This window comes from Solanum dulcamara, chromosome 1 (assembly GCF_947179165.1).
Source record: "Solanum dulcamara chromosome 1, daSolDulc1.2, whole genome shotgun sequence".
NCBI classification, from domain to species: Eukaryota; Viridiplantae; Streptophyta; class Magnoliopsida; order Solanales; family Solanaceae; genus Solanum; species Solanum dulcamara.
This window is the reverse complement of record NC_077237.1, coordinates 12,952,690-12,963,730: the sequence shown is the minus strand read 5'-3', so window position 1 is coordinate 12,963,730 and position 11,041 is coordinate 12,952,690. Positions and strand designations below refer to the sequence as shown.

Here is an 11,041-nt window from a genome sequence, read left to right as displayed (position 1 = left end):
ACATGGAAGATTACTATTCCATCTTTTCTCTCTCATGCTAAATATAGAATAGATTAAGGTCTTAAATACATTATATATTGATTTAGTCAATGACTTTAACTAGTTTATGGAGGGAGGCTCGACAATAGAGTTTCTAAAAATGTGGGCTCTCAAGTTGTGCTGATTATAAGTTGTAAAGAGTTTTAAATACATTGTATATGTGATTTAGTCAATAACTAGTTTATGGAGGGCGGCTCGACAATTATAGAGTTTCTAATAATGTGGGCTCTCATGTTGTGCTGATTATAAGTTGTAAAATGTTTTTATAGTATTATTTGAGTCAATGCATGAGAACAATTATGACGAAAACGAAATCAACTACGCAAGCTCATTCAGAATATTTATTTTTTAATATTAACATTTTAATACAAAAAGAGCTGGCTCTTTTTTTATATTTCATTATATAAGTGTGCCGAGTTTAAATTTGACAAGTAAAAATAAACGAAAGAAATAATATTTTAAGATGTATTTTTCATCATATTGACATGAAAAAAATATACCTTATAGAAAATTTTCGTATAGGTTTTTTTAATATCTAAATTTTAATTTTAAAATATCGAATTAATGTAATCTAATTTATCTTTAAAATTTAATCAAATTAATGCAAAACATAACAATTATTTTAAAATTTATTCAAATTTATAATACTTTTCATATTACTTTAAAATTATTTTTTGGTAAAATAAGTCTTAGTTGGACCGTTGAAAGTCACAATTGTAATTCAACAATAGTATACCCAAGTCATTTTTTAAGATTATATGTTGCTAGAACTCATAGATAGAATTTTTTATGGTATGCCGCCTGAGACTACTTTAATTTCTAAAATGTGTTTCTCTCAAATTGTAAATTATTATAGTTCTCTATATAAGTACATACAACAATGGCAAATGACTAAGCAAGAAAAACCCAACATTTGAATAATTTTTCAGTGTTTGCAAGTATATCCACAATATAGCAACAATGACTTCATTGGATGGAAATGTAAATCATCAAAATGGGATTTTTCGCCCAGAGGCTAATTTTTCTCCTAGTATGTGGGGAAATATTCTAAGCGTTTCTACCACGGATAATCAGGTAAATATATTTATACAATTAAATTTTTTTTATAACAATGCAGTTTGTCTAGATATTTTTTTTTGACTGTTTATAGTGAAGTATTGTAATGGAGAACATACAACCTATCATATTATCATGAAAAGTCGATTGGTTCCAAATAGAACTTGGTCATTAAATGTTGTTATAATAGATGACTGTTATAAAATGATCTGATTGCACATGGTGATTTAATTGTCTTTTAATCACCTTTTTTTTTTCATTCTATATAGTAGCTTTAACAAAATTATTTACAATGAGCATTACATTTACAGATATCCGAGAAAGTTATGGAGGACATTGAGGCTTTAAAAGAAGAAGTGAAGCACATGATAATAAGAACTACTACTAGCAATGACGTTGAGCAAAAAATTCATTTGATTGACACTCTTGAGCGTCTTGGTATTTATTATCACTTTGAGGAGGAGATTGAAGATCAACTAAGCAAGATGTTTGATCTAAATGTCATCCATGAAGGGGATGATCTATACAATGTTGCATTATATTTTCGATTGTTTAGACAACATGGCTATCCAATCTCTTCTGGTATGTTTATATACATAAATATTACAATTTTGGTTTCAATGAATGTCTTAAGTTTTTGTATGATATTATTGTCAGCCAGATGATACTCTTAACATGGTGATATTGTTCATTTTGGGGCTAGTCACCACGTTTTTTTGTCTTTCCAATTATCATTATGAGACTTTGTTCACACATCCAATAATAACTCTGAAATAACAAAATGTGTTGTGTGATTAGATTGTTTCAATCAATTCAAGGACAACAATGGAAATTTCAAGGAAACTCTACTTACAAATGCAAAGGGATTGCTAAGTTTGTATGAAGCAACACATGTTAGGAATCACGGGGATGACATATTAGAAGAGGCACTTATCTTTGCAACATTCCATCTTGAGAAGATAACACCTACCTTAGATTCTACTCTTGAGAAACAAGTAACACATGCACTTATGCAATCTCTTCATAGAGGCATCCCAAGAGCTGAAGCACATTTTAACATTTCAATATATGAAGAATGTGGAACAAGAAATGAAAAGCTACTACGGCTTGCCAAATTAGATTACAATTTTTTGCAAGTGCTACACAAGGAAGAGCTTAGTGAACTCACACAGTAAGTTATCCTTGAATTTGTGTTTCTTATAATGAGTACTCCCTCAAGTTTAATTTGTTTGTCCTAGTTTCTTTTTTAACTCGTTTAAAAAAGAATGTCTTTTTACTTTTTTGACAATTTCTAAATTTCAACTTTCCACGTATCATATCATGCATGTTTAAGATCACAAAATTAAATGACGTACTTTTTGATACATTTGACAGATCTTTAATTTAAAACCACAAGATCAAAATTGTTTTTACTTTCCTAAGCTCCGTATCTAGTTAAAACATGACAAAAAAAGTTGAAACATAGGAAGTATTATATTGTGGAGTATCATTAATTAAGCTAACTAAACATTGCTCTTATTTATTTTAAAGGTGGTGGAAAGATTTGGATTTTGCATCAAAACTTTCATATGTGAGAGACAGAATGGTGGAATGTTATTTTTGGACATTGGGGGTGTACTTTGAACCACAATACTCTAGAGCTCGAGTTATGCTTGCAAAATGCATAGCTATGATTTCAGTCATTGATGACACATACGACTCTTATGGAACTCTTGATGAATTAGTTATATTCACAGAGGCTGTAGACCGGTATGTGACATAAATTGGAATAGAGAAAGTATATCAAATCATTTTGTTGTAATTGATAATATGGAGTGGATGCAATTGATTGACATTTCTTTTAATCATTATAGGTGGGATGTAAGTGAAGTTGATCGACTCCCAAACTATATGCAACCAATATATACATCTCTTCTCGATCTCCTTAACGAGTATGAAAGAGAAATCAATGAACAAGATAGATTCAATGGAGTTTATTATGTCAAAGAAGCGGTATGACACTTAAAAACACTAATATCATTTTCCTTTGATTTTATGAATTTCAACTATATTGTAATAACTAAATGTTGTTGATTTCTTGAATAGATGAAAGAAATTGTGAGGACTTACTATATTGAAGCAGAATGGTTCATTGAAGGGAAAATGCCATCATTTAAAGAGTACCTAAGTAATGCATTGGTCACTGGAACTTATTACCTACTAGCACCAGCATCATTATTAGGCATGAAGTCAGCATCAAAGAAAACATTTGATTGGATGATGAATAAACCACAAATTCTTGTGGCTTCTGCAATAATTGGTAGAGTTATTGATGACATAGCTACTTATAAGGTACATATTGTCATAGATAAATTTGTACACATTTGCTTATAAACATTGTTTATAACATTCTCATGATGAATCTATATCTTTTCCTTATAGATTGAGAAAGAAAAAGGACAACTAATCACAGGAATAGAATGTTATATGCAAGAGAATGATTTGTCTGTGGAAGAAGCAAGTGTAGAACTTTCTGAAATAGCTGAAAATGCATGGAAGGATTTGAACAAAGAATGCATTAAGACTCCTTCTAATATGCCAACTGAAATCTTGATGCGTGTTGTGAATCTAACACGTCTAATTGATGTTGTTTACAAGAACAATCAAGATGGATATAGTGATCCAAAGAATAATGTGAAATCTGTGATTGAAGCTTTACTAGTGAATCCCATCAATATATAAGGATTTTGGATGTTCATGACTAGACATGGAAGATGGTCAATGAAATAAGCCTATGTAATTAATTATTGTGCTTTATTCAATAATTTCATTAATAAGTAATTTTTAATTTACCATATTTTCTTTATTAGTTAAGTTTAAAACTTTGATTATTTTATTTGTAGGACTAAATTGTTTGTGCATTTAGAGTATCACTCAATTTAATATATCTGTCAAGCATTTTATTTTTAATTCCGTTTTCTCTTCTTCTTTTTCATTGACCTTTTTACATAATTTTAATAGCAATATAGATTAATATATGATTTCCATCGTTTCCTGTCCATGTTTTGACAATTACATCATACTCAATGAAACTTAAAACTCAAGAAAAAGATTTTTAAAAAAAGGTTGGAAAAATCCCAACTCATTAACTTCCCTAAATTTAAGTTTTTGGTTGTCCTTAAGCAAAATAAAATTACTCAAATTCTTAGCACATCAAGGCACCTTAATTTTTATGACTTTGTTTGGCACCAACAATTAATGTGAGGCATGTGAGACATCTACAATATCTTTAAAGTCAAAATTTCAAGTTCAAATGTTAAATCATCAAGAAATAATTATTTGAACCGTTCTAAAGAAAAGTAGACGACAAATGTATATAATTTGTATATTAAGTCACACCAATGTTTCGAGCCTTGCCTCTTTTATCACAATGTAACTTTTTATTGATCATAATTCATCTAATTGAAAAATGACACACACTTTATCCGCTTATCAAGTTTCATGTGCTCTCACCAACAATAAAGGATTCCACACCCTATTAAATCTAAAATAATTGTCACGATTCAAATTACGGAATCTACGAGCACTTATCCTATTTCCAATTAGATAGATGAATTTTTACCATTCAATCAAGAATATATAGAAAGCGAGTTTTCAAATCTTTTAAATAATGACATACATTTTAATATCAAATTTACAAATCTTATAACATTAATAAGAAAATAATCAAAACTAAACAACTAACTCTGAGGATCTAATCTAGGCATGTACAAGAGTCTCTAATCAGATTAACACAAAAAAGACACAACGTAACTTCTGTGGGAAAAAGAGATACAAAAATTGAGCATGATTATACTCGTTGCTTCACATAAGAGATTTCTAATCAACCCGTAACACATCTGCACCCTAAAAAAGATGTAGTAAGAATAGTATTAGTACACCACACGTACTAGTAAGAAGCATGTTGGAATTGAAATTGATAAAGTTGATAAAGATCAACAAGCAACCATGGAAGAAGAGAAAACTCAAGCTCTTGTTGCAATGTGTTGGAATATCACAGATGCTTCACAATATGTATGGGTCTAGTATGGTTTTTATTATTCTTATAACTAGCATGGGTTTATTGTTATTTAAAACTAGTATGGGTTGTATTTTTGTTTTATCTTTTATACTTGTATATATTGTCATTCCTGGCAGTAAAGTAACAGCAAAAAAAAAATCCCATTCTTGGTCTCTTGTTTTCTACATGGTATCAGAGCAACCTTGAGAATCTAGTCTCTTTGTTGCCTCTTCTTCCCTTTTCTTCATCTTTAATGTTCATTTCTCAATTCAACAATGGTGACACCAACAGATGTCGCTTCTGGTAGCTCTACAGACACCGAAAATACCACCAACTCTGGGACAGATCACACCCATCCTTTCTATCTTCATGCTTCAGATTATCCAGGAATGAATCTTGTTAACTCACCCTTTAATGGTAAAGGTTATGGTGGATGGAGGAGATCAATCTTGATAGCTCTTTCAGCAAAAAATAAGGTTGGATTCATTAATGGTACTCACAAAGAACCAGCTTCAGTTTCACCAGATTTCAAGCTATAGAACAGATGCAATGATATGGTTCTGTCATGGCTGCCCTCTCTTTCAAAGGAGATAGCTGACAGTGTTATCTACTCCAAGACAGCCAAAGATATATGGAAAGAACTTGAGGATAGATTTGGCCAGTCTAATGGAGCACAACTCTATCACCTGCAAAAAGAGTTAAGTGACTTGGTGCATGGTTCAAATGACATTTCTAGATATTTCACAAAGATCAAAAGTCTTGGGATGAGCTTGATGCTTTGAACAGTTCTGTCAATTGCTTATGTGACTACCAATGTGGTGGAAAAGGAAAAATGGCTAAGAGCCCGTTTGGATTGGCTTTAAGTTGGTCAAAACCAACTTAAAGCCCCTTTTCAGCTTTTAGACGTGTTTGCCTAATGCTAACTTTAAGCCAGAAAGTTCTTAAAGTCAGTCAAAAATGAAAAGTTAGGATTCCTAACTTTTTTTTTCTAAGTGCTTAAAGTCATTTTCTTTGACCATGAAAATTACTTTTATATCCCTTATATCTTAACTAAATTCCCAAACTACCCTTTTTATTCTTTTAAAGAATAAAATTCACATAATTTTCCTCATTTAAGCACTTTTATCCAAACACTCAACTTCTTATTTATAAAAATAACTTTCAGCACTTTAAAATTCTAAAAGCACTTCATACATAAAAGTTACTTTTTTAAGCCCATCCAAACGGGCTCTAAGTCTATTCAAGATGAGAGATTGATCCAATTTCTAATGGGTTTGAATGATGTTCATACTGCTGGAAAGAGTAACATATTGATGCTCTCACCGTTACCCTCTGTGAATCATGATTATTCATTCCTAATGCAAGATAAAAAGCAAAGAGAGGTGTATATAAGCACACACTATCCAGAAAACTCTGCTTCTTTCTTGGCCACAAATCAGAACACCATTAGTCAAAGGTCTGGATATTATGAGTCTAAGGGAAAGAAAACCACTGTAATCTGTTCTCACTATAAGAAACCTGGGCATTCTGTGGAAAAATGCGATAAGATAATAGGTTTTTCGAGTGATTTCAAGTTTACCAAGGCAAAGAGGTTCCAGGGAAGTGTGAAGAGTAATGCTACTTACATAAACGGAACACAAGGACAAAATAAAGTACATTTTAATAGAGAAGGAAAGGGACAACATTTCACCCATGATCAATATTCACAACTGATTTATATACTTCAGAATGTGAGGATGAATCAATTAGAAGGTTCAACTGATGATGCTTTAGCCAATACAGTGACCTGTGCTGGTAAGGTTTTCAATAAAGCACCTTATAGAGTTGTTCATTTCAATTAAAGAACCTGGATATTGAATTCAGGTGCTACTCAACACATGTGTTTTGATTCAAAGATCTTCTTAGAGCATAGTACTCTTAAGACACCTGTATTTGTTGATCTTCCTAATTCTCATAGGTTCAAGGTTACTCGAGTTGGAAGTATCCCTTTACATACTAAACCTTTTTTGAAGGATGTCTTATTTGTTCCATGTTTCAAATATAACCTCATTTCAGTCTACAAGCTATGTAAGAAGTTAAGTTCCTTACTCATTTTTTCCTCTTTAGGTTGTTTTTTTACAAGGCCTTTCAATGAAGAGGCCTCTAGCATTTGGTGAAGCAAAAGCAGGGCTATATCTTCTAGAGTCAAGTTTCCACTATCTTAAGAGTTTTGTTAGCACATCAGTTAATTTATACAATCAAGAAAAGTCTAGATGTCTTTCTGTTTCAAGCCCCTTTTCAATTCCTGTAAAAAATGTTTCTTATGTAAGGTTGTGGCATCTTAGATTGGGGAATATGCCATTTCAATCAAAGAAGAATATTTATTGAGTTCTTGTTTCTCCTCTTCATTTTAATTCTGATTGTAGTATTTGTCCCTTAGCTTAACAATCCAAGTTACATTTTCAATCTAGTAATATCAGTTCTAAGAAAATCTTTGAATTAATACATATTGATACTTGGGGGCCATACAAAACTCCTTCTCATGATAGACACAAATATTTTTAAACTATAGTGGATGATTATAGTAGAGCAACTTGGACCTATCTTCTGAAAAAATAAAAAGTAATGCCTTCACTGTCTTAAAGTGTTTTATGGTGATTGTTGAAAGATAATTCAATGTCAAAGTTAAGATAATCAGGTCAAACAATACATTAGAATTGGGTGGGAGCAACTTGTCAGCTGAATTTTTTGCTTCACAAGGAATTGTTCATCAAACCTTTTGTGTTCATACTCCGTAACAAAATAGTGTTGTGGAGAAAAAACACAGGCATCTTCTCGAGGTATCAAGAGCACTACTTCATCAATCCAAATTGCATATTTCATACTGGGGAGAGTTTTCCTAATTTCTACATACCTCGTAAATAGATATCCCTCTAAAGTCATTAAAAACAGAACTCCCTATGAGGTTCTATTTGGAAGTCCTCCTAATTACTCCTATATTAGGAGCTTTGGTTGTCTCTATTATGCCAGTACTGTTTCACACAATAGGGAAACGTTTGAGCCTAGAGCCATTTCATGTGTGTTCATAGGCTATCCCTATGGGAAAAGGGAATATAGACTTCTTGTTTTGGATAATAGAAAGATAATATTTTTCAGAAATGTCAAGCTTTATGAAAATATCTATCCTTTTTCTACCATCTCAAGTTCACAACCATCTTTCTCAGCTCATATATTTACCACTGATTATTCTATCTCACAAACCGACTTTCTGCCAAACACTGAACCAAATCCATTTTTACCTCAAAATCGTGAACTTGGAAGTATGAATGAGATCCCTAATATATCACATTTGGAAAATGAAATTGAATCATAACCTGTTGATATAGGGAATTCAAAAAGACTTGACACTCTGACCTTACAAGACACACATGACATTTCACCATCCACAGTCACATAAAGAAAGTCAGAAAGAATACACAAGAAACCAAATACCTAGAAGAGTATGTTTGCAATGCAGTTCTTTTGATAGATTTAACTAGTATTTGTTTCAATCAGCCTATTATCCCCAAAAGCTATTCTTTTGCTAGCCTATCCACAACCAATCAACAAGTCTTGAACTCTATTTCAAACATCACAAAATAAACTTCTTATGCCCAGGCAATATTACATCCAGGATGAAAATTGGCTATGGACAATGAAATTAGAGCACTGATTGAAAATCAAATCTGGAAAGTTGTGGAATTACCAAAAGAAAGGAAAGCATTACCATGTAAATGGGTTTATAAAATCAAGCATAATTCTAATGGAAGTATAGAGAGGCTAAAGACAAGATTGGTGATTAGAGGAGATATTCAAAAGGAAGGAATTGACTTTAGTGAGACTTTTTCACCCATTGTCAAAATGAAAACTATTAGGTGTTTGTTGGGTATAGCAGTGAAACAAGGATGGAATATTTCACAACTAGATATCAGTAATGCATTTTTGCATGGAGAAATTGATGAGGAGGTTTTCATGAAGTTTCCAATAGGAATGCAGTCGCCTAATTCCCAACATATTTGCAAACTCAAGAAGTCTTTATATGGACTTAGACAAGCATCAAGGCAATGGTACTCAAAATTGACAAAAGCTTTAAATTTCAAAGGTTTTTGCTCATCACTCAATGACTACTCACTTTTCTTCAAGAAATCAGGATCTAATATCTCTACCCTAGCTGTCTATGTAGATGATATTATTCTAACGGGAAACAATCAAGCAGATCTAATGCAGCTAAAAGAGTTCTTGTATTCAGAATTTAAGCTTAAAAATTTGGGAGATTTACACTACTTTCTGGGACTTGAAATCCTCCAAGAGCCAACATGAATAATAGTAAGTCAAAGAAAGTTTACTCTAGAGCTTTTGAATGAGTTCAATTGTGATTATTTACCTCTAGTGTCTTCTCCACTCGATCCATCTTCAAAATTGGATTTTTCCACTAGTGATTTGTTGACTAACCCAACTTCTTATCGAAGACTCCTTGGCAAATTGAATTATCTCACTCACACTAGGCCAGATCTCTCTTTTGCGGTTCATCATATCAGTTTGTATATGCAACCAACAGGACCTCATTTTATTGCTGCTTTGAGATTACTTTGATATCTCAGGTCAAATCCAAGCTAAGGCCTTTTCTTATCTGCTGATCCTTCATTCAAATTACTTATCTTTTGTGATGCATATCGGGGTTCTTGTCCTAAAACTCATAGATCAATCAGTGGGTTCTTTATCATCTTGGGAGGATCCCCAATTTTATGGAAATAAAAAAACAAGCATCCGTTTCTTTATCCTCTGTTGAGGCAGAGTATAGATCTACGAGGAGAGTGGTTTTAGAGATTACTTGGCTTACTCGATTACTCATAGATCTTGGGCTACTCCTTCAGTTCCGATTCCACTTTACTCTGATATCCTAGCTGCAATCCATATTGGTTGGAATCCTTTTTTTCATGAATGAACCAAACATGTAGAAATTAATTGCCATTTTATTCGAAAATAATTTCTTTCTGGTTTGATTTCTCTTCAATTCATCCCCTCTTCCTCTCATCTTGCAGACTTCTTCACTAAAGATTACTCATGTCGACTCATCAGCTATAGTTATCCGGTTGAAGTTCGTGTTCCAGCTTACACATGGTTAAAATCTTAATTCCATAATGAATCTTCGGTTCAAGTCTCCATCTACTCTCAACTTTGCGTTAAAGTTTCAGAGTTAGGGAATGGTTTGGTTCAAGTCTAGGAAATTATGGTATTATTGGAATTCTATTGACTCCGTACTTTTTTCTTTAGTTATCCTTGCTTCTTTTGGGCTTATTGCCCTAGACTTGTGCACGAACGTACCCATTGGGTTTATGGGAGCCCGATGGATTTATCTAGATTATTTTTCTTTGTTTGTTAAGTACACTCGTATACATACCTACATTTACTTCTTGCCCTGCCTGTGATTGTGGTTATCTTCTCTCATTATAGTTTACTTTTTCTTATCTTGCTCAGTCGACCTATGATATCTATTGGGTACCTATTTTTTTGGCACTCATATTAAACTCTGCATCTATTTTCATGATGTAGATCCGAGTACTAGCTACCGACGTTGATTCAAGCCAGCTATGGTCGTGATCGGAGGCGAGGGTGAGCACATTGCATTCTTAATTTACCTGTTTTCCTCTGTACATATATTTTGCTTATCTTTTGCTTTTTGAGACAGTTCTGTTTCCATGGTCCAATTTTGGGACTTGTACTCTTTTTGTAGTAGCTCTGTACATGTGACTTCTAAGTTCTAGGAAGGATCTTTTTATTTGTATATATCTAACTTTTCTTCTACCCATTCATTTATGTCCCTGTTATTTCATTTCTATTGTTAGTTTGAATTGTTGGGCTTCTACCCTGATATCCCATTACTCGCAG

The 11,041-nt window shown here is 32.6% G+C and overlaps 1 protein-coding gene across 1 annotated transcript; it reads left to right on the top strand.

The window, feature by feature from the left end:
* The first annotated feature begins 952 nt into the window (after positions 1-952).
* On the top strand, positions 953-3,849 carry LOC129887321 (vetispiradiene synthase 2-like). Its single transcript, XM_055962383.1, has 7 exons — positions 953-1,113; positions 1,407-1,677; positions 1,894-2,266; positions 2,626-2,844; positions 2,949-3,087; positions 3,181-3,426; positions 3,517-3,849. The coding sequence occupies exons 1-7, from the start codon at positions 1,000-1,002 to the stop codon at positions 3,814-3,816; spliced, it is 1,662 nt and encodes a 553-aa protein (XP_055818358.1). The 5' UTR covers positions 953-999; the 3' UTR covers positions 3,817-3,849.
* Positions 3,850-11,041: the final 7,192 nt, after the last annotated feature.

What these genes read in the sequence shown, in the direction of transcription:
- LOC129887321 (XM_055962383.1), top strand. Translation starts at nt 1,000, where the DNA reads ATGACTTCATTGGATGGAAATGTAAATCATCAAAATGGGATTTTTCGC. An exon ending in GAGCTTAGTGAACTCACACA is followed by an intron (nt 2,267 to 2,625) that starts GTAAGTTATCCT and finishes TTTATTTTAAAG; the next exon opens with GTGGTGGAAAGATTTGGATT. An exon ending in TTCACAGAGGCTGTAGACCG is followed by an intron (nt 2,845 to 2,948) that starts GTATGTGACATA and finishes TAATCATTATAG; the next exon opens with GTGGGATGTAAGTGAAGTTG.